Below are 22,421 nucleotides of genomic sequence, written 5' to 3'. Positions count from 1 at the left end.
TGAGGCACCCTTCCAGACTTCCTCTAGGTCCTTCCTATACCAATTCTTTTACTTGTCTCAGGGTTTTTGCTCATGTTGTTTCCTGACTGAGATTCTCTCCCTTCATACTTCCCTTCTAACTCCAGAGAATATCATTGGGTGTCACTATTTGAAGGAGGCATTCAGATCCCAAGATGAGATCTATAAAGGCTCCCACAGCATATCAAAGTCTTCTTTCAGTGCACTCACCAGTTATTAATTATATAGTGATATTACTACTGGTAAAATCTGTGCATTCTTCAAGAATACAAGCACCAAAAAGGCAGGGGAAGTGTTTGTTCTGATCACCATGATATTTCTAATAGCTAAAACATAGCAAAGCATATAGGATTTTCAGAAAGGAGGGAACTTTCTATGACTATAGCCTCAACCTTCCTGGGCCTTGTTTCTTAATTATAAAAAGACGATGAGCAATTGTAGAGGTGTATGCCTTTTATCCCAGCACTTGTAAGGAAAAGTAAGGACAAGCTTTGAGTTCTAGGCCAGTTCCAAGCCAGCCAAGGCAATAGTGATCCAGCCAAGGCACGGATGATTCTACCAGACATAAAGAGCCTCAGGTGGACTTTCTACTATACCATCTACCCTCTGGTATCTTACTTATTCTTGTCATTCCATTTCCTCTGGGCAAATTTCCTTGGCTCTTGTATAGAAATATACTCTCCCCTGACACATCCTATGAGCTTGAAAAATCTACATGACTAATCTGGGACTTGAGGTTGTTCTTTGTGGGTATAAGCAGTTTGAGTTCTATAATCAAACTGTAAGCCTCTGAAGGAAAACAATGAATGTGTCTAGATATTAATTTAATTAAGGATAGGGACTTTGGACCACAGACATAAATCTATATACTATAAATTTACTGTTTTATTTTTCCTTTTTTCTATTTTTTGAGATAGTATTTATGTAGTCGTAGCTGTCCTCAAACTTGCTATGTAGACCAGGCTGACCTCAAATTCACAGAGATCTGCCTGCTTCTGTCTTCTGACTGCTGAGATTAAAGGCATCACCACACTTGGCTGTTTTGGAAACTCCTACATTGTCCAGGCTAGTCTCAAACTTTCTATTCTTCTGCACCAGCCCCTCAAGAACTGAGATTACAGACATGTGCTGTGGTTTACTGGGTGATTTATTTTCAAGGAAACAAAACTCATAAGAACAAGTATAAATTTTAGAGTGAGACTTAAATTAGAATCCAGATCTGAGGGCCAGTGAAGAGGGCTCAGCAGGTAAAAGTGCTTGCTGCCAAGTCTGTTCACCTGGCCTCGAGCACCAGAACTGACACAGTAGGAGACAATTGACTCTCACAAATGGTCCTCTGACCTACATACACACTCAAAATAAACAGATGTGAAAAATGTTTTTGAGGCACAGCTGAAACAGGGTTTCTCTGTGTAGCCTTATCTATCCTGAAACTTGCTTCGAGACCAGGCTGTCCTTGAACTCACAAAGATCCACCTACATCTGCCTACTAAGTGCTAGAATTAAAGGCATATGCCACCACTGCCTGAAAAAAAAAAAATCTTATAAATATATAATATATATAATATATAATATATTTTATAAATATATTATAATATATAATATAATATATTTTATAAATATATTATATATAAACTATATAATATATAATATATTATATATATATATTTTTTTTTCAGAAAAAGAATCCAGTGAACAACCAACTTCCTGAACTGACAGTGTTGGTACATACCTTTAATCCTAGTATTCAGGGGGCAGAGGCAGGTGGATTTCTGTGAGTTTGAGGCAAGGCTGGTCTACATAGCTAAGTTCCAGGATAGCCAGAGCTATATAATAGAGAGACCCTGTCTCAAAAAATAAAGAAAAAGAAAGAAGAGAATGGAGACATGGCTCAGTGGTTAAGAGCACTGACTGTTCTTCTAAAGGAACTGGGTTCAAGTCCCCAGCACCTACACGGTGGCTCACAACTGTCTATAACTCCAGTTCCAGGGGAACTGACACTCTCACACAGATATACATGCAGGCAAAATACCAATGCATATTTAAAAAAAAGTATATAAGTTAAAAAAAAAAAAAAAAAAAAAAGGAATGAGGCCATTTCTTCTACTTGTACCTCTCTGAGTTTCCAAAGTGCCATGCTGGGCCAGAGTATCTGGAGGTTCATCTCTTCCATGGTCTGTCACAGCCACTATGAGTAGGGCCCAGGGAAGAATTTACCATTTTCCATGGAAGACAAAAGCCAGTTGCTGGCTATAAGGACCATGTACCTTGGACCTGGATTTACTGTGCCTTTCTTTATAGTAAGACACAAGCTACTTAAGAAATAAGGAGGCTTAGTTCATCCCTTTAAGAGACATGAAGAATATTTACAAGGAGCAATATAAAAAACAAACAAGCAAACAAACAAACAAAAAACAAAGTAAACTCCTCAATGCTTATACTAGATAAAACTGTAAACAAACTAATGACAGAAAAACAGAGAGAGAAAGAACATGGAGTTGGGCAGGTAGGGAAGAGTAGGCGGAATCTGTGAGGAGTTGGTGAAGGAAAAAGAATATGATTGAAATATATTGGATGGGGCTAGGGAGATGGCTCAGTGGTTAAAAGCACTGGCTGCTGTCCTGAGTTCAATTCCCAGCAACCACATGATGGTTTACAACCATTTATAATGGGATCTGGAATCTGATACCCTATTCTAGTGTGCAGATGTGCATACAGTCAAAGAACATAAAACACATAAACAAACAATTCTTTTATACACACACACACACACACACACACACACACAAAATAATTTATATATATATAAAATGAGAAAAAGGAAATGAATAGGCACATGCCACCAAGCTTTATAACCTAGTTTGATTCTTAGAACCTACACAGCAGAAAGAAGAAATTGACCACTCTGGGTCGAATTCTAACCTAAACACATACACACACGCGTAAGAAGTAAAGAACAGTCTTTCAAATTCAGTTATTATTGTTCATCTATCTATTCTCAGAATTTAGCACAGGCCTACAGTTTTTGCCTACTGGGCAATAAATTTTCTTTCAACAAAAATAAAAAACAATGTTAAGTCTAAATAAAATGTGGCCATATCAGTGACTGTTACATATTCTTGCACTCAAGGTCTATTATGTGTTACTTTCGAACATAATATTATTTTTCTTTATGGTGGTAGGGACTGAACTTAGGGCCTTATACTAAGCAAATGCTCTACAGCTGCACTTAACTCCCAGGCCCTTAAGACATGTGTAGAACAAACAAATGACATGCTATTTTATATGGATACAATGGTACAAACTTTTAATCTCAGCTACTTGGGAGACTGAGGTTGGAGAATTGTAAGTTCTAGACCACCCTAAGCAATTTAGAGTGCCGATCAAAACCAAAACCAATAAATATTACCCTTTGAGAATTCCTGTTACTTTACCCCTTCACCTCTTCCACTTCTTTTTTTTTTGTTTTTTTGAGACATGGTTTTTCTGTGTAGCCTTGGCTGTCCTCGACTTGCTTTGTACACCAAGCTGCCCTCGACCTCACAGAGATCTGCCTGCCTTTGCCTCCCTGAGTGCTGGGATTACAGGCGTGCGTCACTGTGCCTGGCTCACCATTTCCACCTCTTAAAAAAAAAAAAAATGGAGGTCTCACATTGTTTGCAAAGCCATCTCAAATGCCTAAGTCAGTAAGCCTGTCTTCGCTTCTAAGTTCTTAGACTACAAGTATGTACCAATAAACGCGGAAATACTGCCTTTCCTATTAAGCAACTTGGGTAATTTGAGTAGCTGCTCCCCATGAGCGCCATTTGGCTAGAACAGAAAGTAGGACATGTGGTCCATGCAAGAAGCACACACTCCAACAGGAGGAAATCCCCATTCATGCTTCTGTGCTTACCTTTTGTAAGTCAATGGAAAGCTGCTGGATGAACGCTTGGAGTTCTTGTTCCTTTTGTTCCAGGACTATAATCTTATGTTCTGCACCTGCTTTTGAAGCTGTCACGTGATCTCTTCATTAAAAGAAAGCAGACAATGAGCAAATTGTGATATTTCCTGTATGACACACTCTCCAAAGGAAGAATGCACACGACTTCTTACACTTCAGGCTTCAAGTCTTATTACAGCCACATTAAGTTTATCTCCGAGAAAAGGCTCCTTGGCTTTTGGAAGCAGAAGCAGGAAGACCATCCAGGTCTAAGCAATGAACTCTGATCTTGTCTTTGAGCACTCAATAACTTTACAACTCAAATCAGATTATACTGCTTAGCAGGATAGGAATGAACTTGTGCATACACAGGGGAGGGAGGGAAAGCCACTGCTGAGATGGCATGGAGGGCCTGAGGCCTAGGCATGTAAGGACTAATCCAGAAGCCTTAGCCAGCAGAGATCAAAAGTTGTGATGAGCAAGGGGGACATGTGAGCGAGCTTTAGCAATACTACACCAACACCTTTCCCAAGGGCCCCACAGACCAAGCAAGAACCTCTGTTCTTCCAGCGTTGAGCAGTGTCTCTGCAATTCTTCTAGTTGCTGGCTTAAGTCAGATGACAACTGATTGGAAGTCACCAACTCCTCCTGAGTGCGATTAAGTTCCCTGGTTCGTGCATCCAATTCTTGTTCCATCTTCCCCAAGCATTCTTCTTTTTTTAAAAGCTGATAAAAAGACAAAATGTCCCATTAGGCTACTGCTAAGAAACACATTTGAGTAGACGGTCAGACCATTGAGATGGCTTAGTGGGTAAAGGAACTTTCTGCACAAGCTTTACCACCTGGATTCAATCCCTGGATTCCATGGTGGAAGGGAGAAGGGAAATTGTCTCCTGACCTCCACACAAATGCTAGAGCATATACATGCCTACTTTCTGTCTCTGTCTTGCTCTCTCTTACACACACAAAAACAGAAAGAAAAAAGAGAATGACATTTTTGTGAGATGAGAATTGAGCTTAATGTATAGTACTTAAACAAACAGGAGGTAAAAGATACATTTCAAACAGGACTTTTCCACTTTTAATAAATCTGAAAAACATTGCAATGTGGTTAATATCAAAGACTATGAGGGTGTTCACAGTCTTGTGAGTGATGATCTCTTGAGGCATAAGGACTCACTGCTCATTGGTACTATTACTGAACTTCTGAAACAGAAACACCTACCATGTGTTTTATTTTGCTGATTTCCTGTTGCTGGAACCCCTCTAACTCATCAATTTCATCTCTCTTTTGAAAAAGGTTCAAGCTCTGGTTCTTCACTTCTTGCAGCTGAGCTGTTAGAAACCTTTTATCCTGTTTGTAAAATAAAGACACCAACTTAGGCAACCCAAGAAATCTTCATTGTACAAGCAGAACTTCTAAAAATAGTTTTCACGTGTGAGGATCAAATGGTAACTCGTTGGTCCAGGTCTCCAGACTTGGCCACAAGTGCTTTTCCCCATCTCTCCAGCCACCAGACATTGTTCTGAGACAGGCTTCACTACGGAGCAAATAGCTCCCTATGTAGAACAGCGAGCAATGGTCCTTGGATAATCATCTCATCTCTGTCTAGCCAACTACCTCTCTTACCTCCTCAGTGCTAAGCCTTGAGAAATGTTCTGGTTTCCCCTGTTTTGTTAGGCAGCATTCCCAATGTCAATCAGGGCCCACAAGAAAACAGATAGCAGAGCCAACTTAACTGTTAGGCAAAGGGCACTAAAAAGAGGGAGAGGTCATGAGAAAAACTATCTCAAAGTGTTCATCTGAACCACTAGTCCAACAGAAGCTTAACTTTTTAGTCATGGGATTAAGGAGATCCAAGGAACTGCATGTGGACAAAGCTGAGGAATAAACATTTGGATTATACTCTTTCCACCATCATTCTTCTGGTGTTCTCAAGTGGCCACTCAAAGCCAGAGGCATCAAGTGCAGTTAATGCAGCAGCAATCAGCCTTCAGATAAATAAGGAAAAGGATGAGAGTAGAAAGCACTACAGGAAGAGCTAACAAAAGATACCAAGCATGCCCACTATGGAAGAGGAATAGGCAGGATGTTGAAGTCGGTCTAATAATCTAGTATTCTGCTTCCAGGGTCTGGAATTGTAAGCTGGGTACTAGGGAAACAGCCTTTTTTTTGCATAGAATGTGAGATTCATCTTTATTAATGTTTATTATTTGTGTGTGTGTGTCTGTGTGTGTTTCTGTGAACGTGGGCATGTGTGTGCCATGGCATATGTGTGTACATTATAGAATAATTTGTGGTTCTCTCCTTCTACCATGTGGGTTCTAGAGACTGAACTCAGGCATGAGGCTGGGAAGCAAGTACCTTTACACACTGAGCCACCTTGCTAGTTCCCCCTTCTAATTTTAAAAGAATTTTGGGGCAGCTGGCTCAGTGGTTAAGAGCACTTTTTGCTATTCCAGAGAAGGCAAGTTTGGTTCCCAGCACCCATGGCAAGGAGCTCACAACTAACCGTGACTCTAGTTCCGGAGGGTCCAATGCTTCTGGAGTCTATGAGCACCTTCGCACATCACATGTGGCACACAGTCACACAGTTACAGATAACATATATATGATTTTAACAAGCAATCCTTTTCTTTGTTTTGTTTTTTTCAAGACATGGTTTCTCTGTGCAGCTTGGCTGTCCTGGACTTGCTTTGCAGACCAGGCTGACCCTGAAATCAGAGACCCACCTGCCCCTGCCTCCTGAGTGCTGGGATTACAGGCACACACCTTCACACCTGGCTTTTTTAATTTTTTTATTTTTTAGATAGAATTTTACTAAGTTGTTAGGGCTGGTCTTGAACTCACTCTGTAGCCAAGGCAGGCTTTGACTGTGTAATCCTCCTCTTTCAGACTATCAAATAGCTGGAGTTACAGGCCTTTACTAACTAGTTTCTTCTGGCTGGAAAAAGCATTTTCTAAGCCCCAGAGATGATGCCAACGTGCACAAAAGAAAAATGACTAACCTTTTCAAGCTGGTCCATCTTTTCTGACCATTCCTAAAACAAAACAAAAGAAGAAGTACAGTTTCCAGGGAAGAGAATCTGCAACACTAAGACTCTCAGAAAATAACCTCCCCCTAAAAGCCATCAATTAACCAAAAAAAGGAATAATAAACAGTAACATAAACAAACAAAAAATAACCATCAACTAGTTTAATATTAAGAAAACTAAATGTCCTAAAAGAAAAGGAAAATGAATTTTACATAAAATTCTAGAACACAATATAGTCTGCATGTGTCTACTCAGCAGGACATTCAAGCTCTGCTGTTCATCTGTGTCTTCCATGAACACTGCTATTACTTCTTGAGAAGGGCATCTTGAGTAGATTCTGGGAAGTAGAATCTACTCATTTGGGTTACATGGCTGGCTGATGTTTAGATGTCAACTTATTGAAAGTCTCAGGGAGCATGACCAACAATATTTGGTAATTATTTGTTCCCTTGTTTGATTTTCTAATATGCATTATGCCCTCTGGTGTGTGACAAAGAAGAGATATTACATTCCTTGTTCAGGAACCACAGAATGCAAGGAAAACAACATCGGCACAAAAGGCCTAATCACAATAGCTGCTAATCAAAATATACTACGTTTTGATTTTTTTTTCATATTTACTTATATTCACACCACAGTTATCAACTAAGTAGTTGTACATAATGCTTTTACATTTATACTTTAAAACAAATCAACACTTATCTACAGAATTATCACTATAAAACACTGAGGTTTACTCTAATTTAAAACACTACTGACTACATCAAACACAACATACCCCATAGTTACTGTAGTATTATTTTCCTTTTTATTTATTTATTTTTGTTTTGTATTAATTTATTATTTTTCCCCTTTTTTTAGAGATAGGGTTTCATATAGTCTAGGCTAGCCTTGAACACCTGTTCCTCCTGTATCCACCCAAGTGTTGAGATTATAGGTGTACACCACACCTGGCTTACTTTTCTTTTTGTCATTCATTTAGCATTTTTTAGTGGCTGTTTCTATGAAGATCAAGATTTTCACTTCTGTTTATACTTGGTTTTGGAGAAAGAGTCAGAAGGGCTATGTGAACTCCTTTGAGTAATGTGACGGTGTCATATTGGAAGAGGCTACTGTTTGGTAGTGCAGGTGTAGGTTTGGGGACAAATTTTTAGAGGGTAAGATCTTCTCATTTGTAGGATCACTAGTAGATTATGGACATACCACTTCCTGTCTCTAGTTTACAAAAATACACAGAGAATCTCTTTCACATTCTGGACACATTTCATGATTAAAAGTGTGACTTCATAAGAAAAGGTCAAATGAATTCTTAAAGAAGTTATATGCATTCCTTTCCTTCTAGGTCTTATAGACTTTTATCAGGTCTGTGGAAGTCATGATTTTTAAGTCGGGTCTCTAAGTGAGATCTTTTCCTAGCCTTGGGCAGTACCATATTTAAATACCTGGTCCTTCCTGGCTAATGCCAAAGCCAGTCCTTCTGCCATTTTGGCTCTGTTGGCTTGGAATGTTTCATTCTGCTCTTGAAATTTCCGCATGGAAGCTGTTAACAAAGAGGCTCTATTTGAGATATGGAAATACTTCAGAAAAAGCATGACAAATAGCCCATGTGAGTAGTTTACAAATGCCACCAAATGAAAAAGGCAAGATCACAAAAATGGATTATGAGACTTTGAAAAACTCAAGTTTCTAGAACCTTTCTATCCCAGTAAGGGTCCTTACTTTTGCCTTCTGTAATAGTGATGATATTAAATAGTTGCTTTTTGAACAGTATAATGACAAACAGGTATGCAGAAAACACCAAGGCTATTGTGAAGTGACAACTACTACCTCTTCATCAGAAATGATAAACAAAATAAAAATCAATACCAATAACAACAACAACAACAACAAAACAAAAGCTTGCTTTAGTTTTCTTTTCTTTTTTTTTTTTTTTTTGCTTTAGTTTTCTTCTGACTTCCTGTAGCATCTTTTTGGATGACAATACCCAAGGAAAACATGAGTTTAGATAGGTTAGGGTAATTTAACAAAATATAGTCCATTCTATTGCTGGTATAGTGATGTCATAGCTTTCCCACAGTTAGTCAATATAACTGTAATGAAACTACATCGAGAATATTCTCCTTGGTTAGACCCAAGGGCCAGGTACTAGATTATACTAAAACCTAAGGGCAATCAGAAAGTGGGTCAACTAGATAGAAATGAGTACAAAATGATCCCCTTAAGTAGTATGCCCACAAAGCAACAGAAATACGCTTATACTTGATAACTTTTAGTCAAATGTTCCATCAATCTGACTAAGAACACTCTAAAATAGAGGTGAGTTCTGATGGACCATGTAATAATATATGAATTCATTTAAAAAGCTAAAGCCTGAAAAGATTATAGAAAGCAGGAAAAAAAAATACGTACAATCCTGGTGTTTTTCTAATGCAATTTCAAGCTTCTCTTTTATCTTCTGCAAGTTTCGGACCTGTTCAGCATAGTCTTGGGTGAGGAGGGTGATGCACATACCAGGAGTGGACAAACATCAAGAAAGGAAGTTAATTAAACAAACAAACAAACAAACAAACAAACAAACAAAACATGAATGAAACAAACAAAACATGAATGAATGAAAATGGTAATGATTTTCTTAACCTGAAAACCAGTCCTGTTAAGGAAAGCTAGGTAGAAAGCCTCCCATTAACAATGAATGACACAGGCGAACAGGAATAGTACAAACTATCCATGGTATAAATAGTGAGTACAAACAGGTAGATTTGTTTAGCCTTGACAGAGAACAATTAGGCTGGCCTGGTCATCAGAAGTGCCCTGCTATGAAAAACCTACCACCAACTTTATTCCTTAGTTCTAAGTATCAGGGTTACTTTGGAGGTTTGAGTAAGAATGACTCCCACAGGTACATATATTCAAATGCTCAGTCATCAGGGAGTGGTACTATTTAAAAGGATTAGAAGGATTAGGAAGTGTGGCCTTGCTGGAGGAAGTTTGTCACAAGGTGTGGGCTTTGAGGTTTCAAAAGCCAAAACCAGGCCGAGTATCTCTCTCTCTGTCTGTGGATCAGGATGTAATTCTCAGCTATTGTTCCATTGACTGCCTGTATGCTGCCATACTCCTCACTTTGATGATAAAGGCCTAACTTTCTGGAACTGTTAGCAAGCCTCCAATTAAATTTTTTTTAAGAGTTGTCTTTGTCATGGTGTCTCTTTACAGCAATAGAAAGGTGACTAAAACAGTTCCCATCCCTGTTGCCCTTAGTAGTATGGCAGATAAAGGATGTTCACTAAAAAGCTCACTTGCAGACCATGCAACTGAGCAGCAGTGGTTAGGTATACAGCAAACAGCGTAGAACTGCCTTTATGTTGCAAGTGCTTAATTCTGTAGACAAGTATGCTCCCTTTATACACAGGAAGTGGGTGACATATGTCACTTCAAAGGCGAAAGAATATTTGGGGTGCCAAAGAAAACAGTATTGTATAGCATAAAAGTAGACAGTAGTTCAAATCCCAACTTTGTCAGCTCTGAGCTAGGAATCTTAAGTAAATTACTCATCTGGAATATCAGTCTCTTCATATGTTAATATTAATATCAATAACATCTATTTTAGCTAATACTAATAACACCTATTTCTCTTTTTTTTGGAGACAGGGTTTCTTGGTGTAGCCCTGGCTGTCCCGGAACAACTTCTATACATCAGGCTGGCCTCAAACTCAGAGATCTGCCTTCTTCTGACTCCTGAGTGCTGGGATTATGGGTGTGTGCCTAATTACTTGCTGGCCCTAATTACATCTATTTCAAAGGAAGCATTAATTTATTCATTAAGTGCTTGGTACACAGTGATGAATAAAACATAGCTACTATTGTTATTACTCATACAAAGCCAGTGACAATTCCTAAGATGTTAAGTGGGCTGATTAATGTCAACTCTTTGTGGTCCTCTGCCATCATTAAGTCAAGCCCAACCATTCTCCTTTATGTATTAAGGAAATCACATACCAAACTACAAGTACCTTCCCAACATTAAGCAACAGTTATTTATTTCACTTCTGTTACTGGTGTTGTTTATAGATATCAAGACAGAACAACCAACTTTATGGATAGGTATACAAGATAGTAACAACTGACTTTAAGCAAACTATTTGGAGATAGGGCTGAATCTTAGTTTGGATCCCAGCTCTACCACTCACTACTTATGTGCCTTTTCTTGTGGGCCTCAAGAAGCTGATCCTGAAGACAAAATGATAAACTACAGTGTGAACAATGCTATGAACCCTTGATAGTTATACAAATCTATTTTACATAAAATCCAGTGAATTTTAGTTTTAACACCCAAATAAAATCAGCATAAAGTCAAGGAACAAAAGAAGACAAATAAACCATGGAGCACTTCACAAGATGAAGCTATCAAAATAAGTTCACAATATAAAAACTTACAATTCTATTATGAACATGCCTTTATCTGGTAAAGGAAATAATGGGAGCTGTGTAATTTGTAAATTGAATAGGGATTATGGTGGTTTGAATAAGAATGACCCCCATATGCTCATATATGTGAATGCTTAGTCACCAAGGAATGGTCCTATTAAAGAGGAAATAAGAGGCCTTGCCCAGAGTGGGTGTGACCTTGTTGAAGGAAGTGTGTTGAAGGAAAGGGGTGTTCTTTTTAGGTTTCAAAATCCCACACCATGGCCAGTCTCTGTTTTCAGATCAGGATTTAGCTCTCAGCTACTTCTCCAACACCACACCTGACTGCCATTAAGCTCTCCTCCACGATGACAGTGGACTAAGCCTCTGAAACTGTAAGCAAGCTCCCAATTAAATGCTTTCTTTTATAAGAGTTGCTTTGGTCATGGTGTCTCTTCACAACAACAGTAGTACAGTGACTAAGACAGAGCTGTAATAAGAATTACACCTCCTAAAGAAGCAGGTATTAAAGTTAAGGAAACCACTGAAAAGTGGCCCTAAGCAGTGGAGCAAGACTCACACAGGTAACGTGAGCTACATCAAGTGGCAGCCCAGCACTAAAGCCTCTCCGTAGCACATGAGTTCAACATCTGTTAATCATTCCCTATAGATAGGAGTCCCTATAACTTTCCACCTGAAAGGAAGCAATGCAATTGTGGAATGTGGCCTAATGTATTCTACATACACTTTTCTCATTTTTAAAAAGGAACCATCAAACTTCATTATTTTTGTGTTTTGTGTGCACATACAAACACATGAAGATCAGAGGAAAACTTTCAGGAATTGGTTCTCTCCTTCCTCCATTTGGGTCCCCGGGATAAAACTCAGGTTGTCAGACTTGGCAGCAGGTGCACTGACCCTCTGATCCATTTCTCTGACACCCCCCTCCCTCTGCATCTTGCTATATAGCAAAAGACTGGCCTTAAACTTAGAATCTTCCTGTCTCCTTAAGTACTGTTATTAAAGGCCTGTCTGTACCATCATACCTGCTTCTACATGAACTTTAAACACTTTTTACAGCAGTGGCTAAAAACTTCAGGAGCAGGAAAACAAAACAAAACAAAACAAAAACAAAAACCCTTATGTTTTAGGAGATCAAATGCTATGTGGAACTTCCTATAGAGTTATCCTATAAAGCAGGCTCATAGCAGGGGAGGGTCACCTGGCCTGTGTTTGCTATTTATGGTTTCTTAACACATACCAGAGAGTCTGGCTTCTAACTTCCGTATCTGTTCATTTCTTCTCAAAAGTTGGGATGAGAGATCTTCTCTGGAGCTGCTTCCATCAGAAGCCTGTTGGGACAGATGAAAGGAAAGGTCAGTTCACATGGATCTCTGGCCCTGTGAGGCAGCACTAGTTAGAAAAATAACACCTCTTCTTTTATATTTATTACATTTTAGTTGAGTATAATCCCTAAAGACTTCCTAATGCACCTTTAGCTCCTCCTCCTCCTGGAAAGTTGAAGCGACACTACCTTCCTCTGTGACTTGAAGGCCACAGGGACTGTCACACAGATAAGTCATCTGTGGGTGTAGGCTACTACAATAGCTCTTTATGGAATAGTATGAAATAAATTAAGTTCCTTATGATCATATTACACCAAGAATATAATACAAAAAAGAAATAATTTTGTCTTTTAAAGATTAAAATAAAGAGGGAAAGGTCTTTAACAAAGAACCAAAATCTTGTGCATGGCCAAAGCTTTGTCCTGTATTGATAAAGCTTCAGTGTCTCCATTTACAAAACAAAAGGTTTTTAATCCAAACTTCCAAAATGCATCAGACTTTCACAAAAAACTTGCATTCAATAATTCAATATATGAATAGGCATCCGTTTTCCCCCCAACATCAATTATTTTAAAACTTATGTTAAGTTGGGTGTGGTAGTATCTCTGAGTTTCAGGCCAGCCTGGTCCACATAGGCTGTTCTAGGACAGCGAAGATTAGTTAGTGAGACTGTCTAAAAAACAAACAAATAAACAAACTTACTTACTTATGGGGAGCCAGGCATGGTGACACAGGCCTTTATACCCAACTCAGGAAGCAGAGAAGGCATGTATCTCTGAGTTAGAGTCTAGCCTGGGCTACATGGTTAAATCCTGTCCTTAAGTTTATGGGTAGCACTATTATTACTTTGGATATCACCCATTACTGCTAAAATATAACTTACTTTTGGAGGAGAGGGTTCTTTTTTTTTGAGACAAAGCTTCATTTAAAAAAAAAAACTTATTTATTTATTATGAATGCGGTATTTTGTTTGCATGTACAACTGTACCGCCAGAAGAAGCCACAATGTATATACATTTGTGTGGAGGCCAGAGGACAATTTGCAGGAGCCGGTACTTGTCTACCACATGTGTCCTAGGGAGAAAACTCTCATCAGGCCTGGCAGCAAGTGACTTTACCCACTAAGCCATCTCACCTGTTTGGATATACAAACTCTTATCTTTTTACTACTACTACTAGTACTTCTTCTGATGGAGAAAAATGAGATGAAGGAAAGTGTGTGTGTATATGTGTGTGTGTGTGTGTGTATATATATATATATATATATATATATATATATATATATATATATATATTCTTTTTAAATTGGGGCGGGGAAGATGGTTCAGTGGGTAAAGTACTTCCTGTATAGGGACTTAAATTTGGATCCACACACCCACATAAAAGCCAATACTGGGTGGGAGGGAGAAGATAGGTAGATACCATAGCAAAATGGTGAGCTCCAAGGTCAGTGGGCTAGAGTGTTTGCTGGGCAAGCATGAGGACATGAGTTGAATTTCTGAGCACCCAGATAAAAATCCAAGCATGTCTGCATGTACCTGAACCCCAGTGTTGGGGGAGAAGGCTGGGGACAAGTGGATTCCAAGAACTTCCTAGATAGCCTGCATAGCCCAAAGGGCCTTCTTTCTGAGTGAAAGACCTATTCTGAAAGAAATCAGAGAGCAAGAGGAAGATATCCAATGTCCCCCCTCTGGCCTTTGCATGTGTGTTCACCTAGGCACCCACATACATATAACCCCCCCCCACTACACCAAAAAACAAAACAAAACAGAAAGAAAAGAAAAAAGGTAGGGATAAATAGAAGAAGATTCTCAAAGTTGACCTCTGGCCTCCACATAAGCCTGAACAGGTGAATGTACCTGCACATATATGTGCACACTTACGTATACCACACACACTCCAGGGGGCAGGTAAACAAAATTTAAAATACTAAAAAAAAAAAAAAAATTCTATCTATCTGTCTGTCTGTCTGTCTGTCTACCTACCTACCTACCTACCTACCTACCTACCTTCCTTCCTTCCTTCCTTTGATAGACAGATACAATGTTTTTCTATGTAGCCCCATCTGGACATGAATGGAAGATAATCCTTCCTTAGCTTCCCAAATGTTAGGATTATAGGTATGTGTCACCCTGATGACTCCTGAGTCTTTGCCTTTACTATAAGTTTTCAAAAATAAATCAAAGCAAGGAGTAGCCTAGTGATCATTTCCCATTAGCCCCTCAAATGCAGGTTTGTTTTTCTCACATTTGCTTCTTCTATTCTTATTTTGCTGAGGTTCAAATAATAGACATCAGGACCTTTTATTATTTACTCTGATACATATTTCTACATCTTTCATATTGTTTCCTCACTTTATCCCCAAGATGGTTTTATAAGTGGATGAATAATTCACAACCTATTTTAAACATTTATTTACCTGTTCAGCTACTTACCATTCAGCTACTTACCATAATATTTACTGGAAGTCAGTTTCTTTAAGAAAATTCTGTACTAGGGATTGAATCTAGGGCCTCACTTATGTTAGCAGAGTACTCTGCCAGTGATTCTTTTAACCCTCTGAGAGTCAGTATCTAGGACAGGTAAAAGTAGTCTATGGGTTCAAGGCCTAGTTTCACCACTTCTTAGCTGCAAGAACATGGGCTGATTACCCAACCAGCCTGCACAGTTTTCCTTATGGGCAAACTGTGATAGTGATATGTTTTGACCTCATAGAGCTGTATAAGGACTAAATGAAGCAGCGCTTGTCAGTCCACAAAACAGAAGCTGCCACAGACTTACTTCTGTTTCATACCATCTGCTACTAGTTATCTTCTCTGCTGCTATAACAGATACCATGAATCAGTGGCTTAGAGATGACAAAAATGGACTTCTCAGTTCTGTAGTCTGAGGAGTCTAAAAGATCAAGGCTCAGGGAAAGTTTATTGTTGGTAAGGGCTCACTTCTTATTTCATGGATTTTTTTTTTTTTTGGTAGATTTTGTTTATTTATTTTGAATGCTCTATCTGCAGGTACACCTGCATGCCAGAAGAGAGCAGTAGAGGGCATAGATGGTTGTGAGCCACCATGTGGTGTGGTTGCTGGAAATCGAACTCAGGACCCCTGGAAGAGCAGACAGAGCTCTTAACCCCTGAGCCCTCTCTCCAGCCCCGGATGGGCACCTTTTGTCCATACCCTGCATGGTAGAAAAGGAAAAGCAGTGTCTGGAGCCTTTATAGGGATACGAATCCTAAATACCCATGGCTCCTGATTTACTCCTCTCTCCTACCTCCTAATGCCAACAGTGATGAAATGTGGGGGAAATAAACAAAACAAGTTGTTTTATTACTATGAATGAAATATCCTAGGCTTTCACATTGTGCTAAACATTAGGAACAATGGAGAAACAGGCTTCCCTAAAGAGCAGTAGCAACAACAGAAGCTGATTATGAAACGTCTACTAAGAACCAGGTCCCACAAAATTATTTATTTATTTATTTGTTCGCTCACTCACCCACTCATTTACTTATTTATTTTTTGTTTTTCTGTATGTGATTTTGGCTGTCCTAGAACTTACTCTGTAGACCAGGCTGACCTCAAACTCACAAAGATCCATCTGCCTCTCCCTCCCAAGTGCTGGGATTAAAGGTATGTACCACCACTGGACCAATATTTTGGTTTGTTAACACCGGGATTTCTCTGTGTAGTTTTGGCTGTCCTGAACTTGTTTTGTAGACCAGACTGGCCTCAAACCCACAGAGATCTGCCTGTCCCGGCATTTCTGAGTGCTGGGATTAAAGGTGTGTACTGCCACGCCCAGCTCCTATAGGATTTCTCTAAGAAATATGTATTTCCTATGTGTTTGGGGGTTTTGCCTGCATGTATGTCTGGGCATGTATGTGTACTGCACCCTCAGCAAACATTCTCCATGTACTGCTACAGCTTAGCACTTGGGCAACAGAGTATAATACTGTAAAAATTAGAGATTCCACCAAACTTTGCTCCACATGTCTCTCTCCTTTGTTAACTGTGCTTTACATCCCTTCCCTGTAAATGATGATGGCAGTTAAAAGTGTACACTGAGTGCTCTTGGCATAGCATCCTGCCTGGGGGATAAGTTGGTAGATCCCTGACACATACTTTAATAAAGATAGATCCAGTTTAATAAAGACAGAACCCGTTTTGCAGGTATGGGAACTAAACAAAGATAAGTGAAGGAAGCTGTCCACTGCCACATAGTAAAGATGCAGTAAGAGATCAAATTCAGCTTGGTGAGGTCATGTGCTTTTAGTCCGCAGGACGTAGAGGAAAGGAAACTTCCATGAGACTGAAGCCAACCAGACTGAAGCCTACACAGTGGGTTCCAGGCTACCCAGGGCTACGTAGTGAGATCTTGTCTCAAGAGAAAAAGAAAAATAAGTCTAGGTCTTGGTTCTGTAATTAACCTCTGTGAGTTGTTAAGTCCTCCACTTTGCCTTTCATGGAATTCCTAGTTTAGTGGAAGAGCCCATCAGGTGAGTCAGCACCAGGAATTCAAAATAACAGGGGCTCCTACAGAGGAAAGATAAAATCTGCACCAAACCCAGGAGAAGGGAAGGGTCAGGCTCCAAGGGGATCTCTAGAGTGCCATGTGAGGAGAGTCTCTAAAAGATGACCAAGAATATTTCAGAGGATCATGAGTATGAAAGAGAGACATAAGACATTCTAGAGAGAGTAAATAGCACAGGCAAGTATTTGCAGGCAGGAAGCAATGAAGTCTGTTCCAGGAAGTTCAATAAATTAAATATGGATTTAGCATATGGTGTAGGAAAGCTGAGTAAGATGAAGTTGGGTAGGTAAGCTCTGACAAAACCATCAGTTTATAAAACACAATAATGAGTTCCTGAAAATGAGGAGAAAGCTACAGGGTTTTAAGCACTGAGAGACATGAATAGATTTACTTTTAAGAATATCACGGGGGCTGGAGAGATGGCTCAGAGGTTAAGAGCAGCGTCTACTCTTCCAAAGGTCCTGAGTTCAATTCCCAGCAACCACATGGTGGTTCACAACCATCTATGAGATCTAGTGCCCTCTTCTGGGGTGCAGGTGTACATGCAGGTAGAACACTGTATATATAATAAATAAATTAATTAAAAAAAAAAAAAAAGAGAGAATATCATGGGGGAAATCTACTGGAATCAGGGCACCCAGAATGGTGACTTTCATCCAGGAAAAACAAGGAAACACTAGTAAGTGTACTAGTAGTCTGAGAAGAGAGGTAAGTTTCAGAGACATTTGGGAAATAGAATCCAAAATATCTGTTGACTGATTAGACACTAAAAAGTCAAAAGAGGGAGGATTCTAAAAAGCCTTTACAGCTTCTGTTCAAGGACTTGGGCAGATGAGATACACATTTAAAGATGGAGTTAAGGAATTCAATTTATTCATTTTGAATCTGAGGTGACACAGGGAAGATGTCTGTTTATAGAAATATACTCAGTTAAATGTAAGGGTCTAGAGAGAGGGAGTGATGTTCAGACTATGTAATTATTTAAATTTAAACACGTTACTGGAAAAGTCTCAAGTCAAGTAGTCCCTAAACTCAAGTCAATCTCTATGTCTACAACAGATTCTAGATGAGAGGACTTCATTTATAATCAACATGAAGGGAAAGCAGGTCTTTCTGCTGCAGAACTCAGTGTTAAAACTAAATTCTTCAGCTAGGCAATCAAACTGCCACTCCTATTTCTGTAAGTTATAGGAGCCAATGATAATCTTGATCTTGTAATTTAATTGCTCCACTCCAATAACCTAATAGCTTTTGCCACGTAATATGACCTCAATTCAGGTAGAGGAAGAAAAGAGAAGGAAGACTCAGCTGACCATGGAAACAATTCAAGTGTCAATCACCAGAAGAAGAAAGATAAAACACAACCATTTCAAATAGCAGAATTTTAGCAATGTTAAAAATAAATGAGCCATAGCTTCAGGGAACATAGATAGATTTAGAAAAATGTTGAGTTAAAGAAAAGAAAAAGGTAAGTCTAAGAAGACTATGACATACCATTTTTTTAAGTTCAAAAATAAAGTTTTAAATAACAGATTATTTATGACTGCTAAGAGATATTTTAAATCTTTTAAATAAAAAAACTGCTAAGATATTTTAAAAAGCAAGTGAATGATAAACACAAAATCTAGGATAGTGCCTATCTGGCACATCTGGGGAATTTGGAAGTAGCACATAAGTGGCTTTAACAGTATTAGTAATATTCTGTTTCTTAAATGGGCACTAGATTTGTTTCATGACTTACACTTTACATATGCATTGTTTTTTACATGCTTTCTTTCCTTGTAGAGCTGGAGTAAGTCTGCTTTTATGTTATATACATTTACATATAAGAATATATATATACATATACTAGACACTAAATGCTTAGTCATTTAACTTAGTATATCATTTAGCAGGATTCTTTCCTGATAAAGCAGCATACTGTGAAATTTTACCAAACACACACATGCACGCACGCGCGTGCGCGCACACACACACTCACTTTATAAACAACATAGGACACTGAATCCATTACAGTTAATTTTCCATCAACTTTCCCAATAAAACTACACTCTGGCTAACTCAAGACCATAATTTACAGACCCTGCTAAATAACAATGACTTAAAATGTATGTGCTTGCAGAAAAACAAGATATGTATGTGTGTCTGTATGTATGTATTTGGCTTTTTTGAGACTGTTTCTTTGTGTAGCTCTGACTGTCCTGGAACTCGCTCTGTAGATGAGGATGGCCTCAAACTCAAAGAGATTCATCTGCTTCTGCCTCTTGAGTGCTGGGATCAAAGGTGTGCACCCCCACACAGGGCAAGATGTACATTTTAATAAACTAAAACATAAACAAAGATGCACAGGTTATATAAATGGAAAAACAGAATAAGAGGGTAATGCACAGAATACAGGAGAGAAAAATGGATAACAAACCAAATGCTAAAAGAATGGAAAATGAGGAATGCAGAGTTTTCTACCTCTATAAACTAGAAAAAGCATAAAATAATCATGAAATCTAAAAACTTTTATTGGAAAGATTTCTTGCAGTAGTATTTAGAAACTCTATACTGACTTCATCAAATATTCAAAGCAAGAGAAGATACTTACAAAGTCATCTCCTGAGTCAGCTCCCATAGAGGCCACAGACTCCTTGCTCACAGATCGTGGAATCCTAGCAGTGCCGCCTGGCCTCTGAGCAACAGCAGTCTCTTCTGCAATTTTCTTCTTTAGTTTTGCAAACATTTTTGCTGTGTGGCTATATTGCAGGGTAAAGTAACCCCTGAACTTCTCAGTGAATGAAATTCAGACAGAGTACCTAAAAAGTTTCACACCTCCAGGCTAGATGCATCCCACTTAAATGTGGACCAAAGAATTTTGGCAACACAGTATCTATAAATCAGATTAAAGAGATAGTTCCAAGTTAAACACTGGAAAGATTTTATATTTCAGTCATCAAGTTAAGCTTCACATACATGTATACACACAGATATAATAGAACATAGTTATTAAACATTTAAAAGTGCCAGGCGCAGTGGCACACTCCTGTAATCCCAGTACTCTGGGAGACAGAGGCAGGTGGATTGGTGTCTGTTCTAGGCCAACCTGGTCTATAAAGCGAGTCCAGGACAGCCAAGGCTACACAGAGAAACAAAAAACATTTTAAAAGCACTCATGTGCATCATTTGTATATATGGGTAAGAAATATTTGGTCTGAAAGAGGCAGAATAACCTCTCAAGGACTATGTGGCTAAGTCATAGAGCTAGTATCTACACTTGGTTGACTCATAAATCTCAGCTTTATGTTTTAGCAATGGTGTATGACACATAGTAAAATTTCCCAGGCCACCAGCATGTAATCATGACTTAATACTTTTGAATGTTTCTTCTAATAGTATGTTACTAAGAATTTAGTGCTTTTTCTCTTTAAGTCAAAGACACAAAAGTCAAAAAATACAAAATATGCAACACAACCACTCGTTTTCAATCGATGCTTCCTGACTGAAAGTCACAATGTAGAAAAAAAACAAAACAAAACAAAAAACCACAAAAAAACAAGCAACAAAACCAACCCCAAACCCAAGAAATCCAGTCTAACTATCGTCATCTGATAGCCTTTAAATTTTCCCATCTGTGTGGAAATGCGTGGTTTTCTTTGTGCTTGATAATATTACCTCAAGCCATTAAGTTCTTCCCAAATGAGATTTAACATGAGATTCAAAATTTCTTTCCTCTCAATGGTATATAAATCACGACTGGGCAGCTGCAGAGTTGGATGCAGGTCTTTAATCCCAGTAGAGGCAGAAGGATCTCTGTGAATTCAAAGCCAGTCTGGTCTATGGAGCAAGTTCCAGGCCAGCCAGGGCTGCATAGTAAGATTTTGTCTCAAAACACAAATAAAGCAAAAGACTACCATTCGGTTTCAACCTTAACTTTTCCTGTCTTGTAAAGGATACACTCTGCTGTAAGATGACAGATGACTCCTTGCCACATCAGATTATCCATTAAAGTCTATAAACTCCTTCAAAACTTTACTCCCAATCTCTGTAAACCACTGGAGTCACCTGTCTTTATCTACTATATTTAAAACAGTCTGGAGGTCAAAGTTACTGCCCTGTGTTGAACACAAAGATAAAATAGATTGGATATTGCAAGTGCAAGATCAAAATGTTCAGTGGGAGTGGGTCGAAATAAGCTGGGCAAGGATGATTAAGGGGGCGAATACACCTTGACACTATTGTACTGCTGTCAATGGGATGGCCCCCACTCCCACTGAACAGCCTAAGAATTTCACCTATAAGCAGAAACAATTTCCAACAGCATTGGTGTCTACATTCACTTCTCCCTAGGTGTTCTGAGCAAAACAGCTTGAATTAGTTGAAGGTTTCCCAGTGACAGTATTTATTTCTCAGCTGATTCTCCTACATGTAAGTGTTTACCTGGTCAGGCTTGGTGGTCTGGTCCCGGAGCCCTTATTCTAGCGCTAAGTCGCTAGAGCAAACGACCAACCGCAAAGTTCAGACAGATGCTTAAGATCCGAAGGTGCCGACACCGCAACTGAGCTCCCACTCCCTCTGGCTCGCCCTGGAGCCGCGTCCTTGCTAGAGCTGTCAAACAAGGGAGGGGACCAACCTCTGACAGCAGGGGACTGCGCCCCAGAGAAGAGTGGTGGCTTGGCTCTGATAGCGGAGGGCGGCTCCAGACCCTCAGGCCAATGGGGCAGCCTCCGCCCGGAGTCCCCTGAGCACTCTGGCACCGCCCCCACCCCTGGGTCGGGGTCCAGCTTGTTCCCACCTCACGGTGGACCGCCGGAGGCCCCAGGAGGTAGGGAGTGAGGCCTACTTGCGTCCCGGGGCTCCGGTAGCGCACTTGCTGCTCTCAGGGCACAGCCACGCCTCCGCGGACTCTCGAGGGTGCTGGGCCCCCACCTCAGGCCGGCAAGCCGAGCACCGACCCGGAACCGCACGTTTGCCGCGCGCCGGAAGTGGCTGCGCGTCGGCTGTGTTCTCCGTACGCGCATGCGTCCGTGTGGGACTCAGCGGCACAAGAGCGCGCTTCCTGGGCCGTTGAGCTGGAACGGCTGCAGGTCGCGGGCGCCTCTACCTGTGTTGCCCGGCCACTGCCACGTCAGCGAGCTGCACGACGGCGGACGGCAGTCCGGCTGCCCTCGATCACCGCCTTCC

At 39.8% G+C, this 22,421-nt stretch overlaps 1 protein-coding gene and 1 pseudogene across 5 annotated transcripts in view; one reads left to right on the top strand and one right to left on the bottom strand.

Annotated features, from left to right (window-relative positions):
- Positions 1-22,162, bottom strand: part of Golga1 (golgin A1) — a 48,548-nt gene extending 26,386 nt beyond the window's left edge. For 2 of the 5 annotated variants that reach the window (XR_008719319.1, XR_008719320.1), the window contains exons 1-10: positions 21,678-22,162; positions 20,913-21,103; positions 19,849-20,130; positions 12,643-12,733; positions 9,387-9,461; positions 8,420-8,517; positions 6,950-6,982; positions 5,166-5,294; positions 4,497-4,666; positions 3,914-4,025 (exon numbers count right to left, since the gene is read on the bottom strand). Coding sequence is in view for 3 of the 5 variants with exons in the window: in XM_055599826.1 (XP_055455801.1) it covers positions 3,914-4,025; positions 4,497-4,666; positions 5,166-5,294; positions 6,950-6,982; positions 8,420-8,517; positions 9,387-9,461; positions 12,643-12,733; positions 19,849-19,983 (843 nt within the window). In the remaining 2 variants the exon portion in view is untranslated. The remainder of the gene's footprint in view (positions 1-3,913; positions 4,026-4,496; positions 4,667-5,165; positions 5,295-6,949; positions 6,983-8,419; positions 8,518-9,386; positions 9,462-12,642; positions 12,734-19,848; positions 20,131-20,912; positions 21,104-21,677) is intronic. The other 3 variants (XM_055599826.1, XM_055599825.1, XM_055599824.1) reach the window with 3 other exon arrangements.
- LOC129671177 (cytochrome c oxidase subunit 7C, mitochondrial-like) lies at positions 2,154-2,345 on the top strand (annotated as a pseudogene).
- Positions 22,163-22,421: the final 259 nt, after the last annotated feature.

The sequence above is a fragment of the Psammomys obesus genome, unplaced genomic scaffold, assembly GCF_907164565.1.
Source record: "Psammomys obesus unplaced genomic scaffold, mPsaObe1.curated_primary_1811, whole genome shotgun sequence".
Taxonomy (NCBI): Eukaryota; Metazoa; Chordata; class Mammalia; order Rodentia; family Muridae; genus Psammomys; species Psammomys obesus.
Note: the sequence above shows the minus strand (reverse complement) of the source record. Positions and strands in the feature narration are given on the sequence as shown.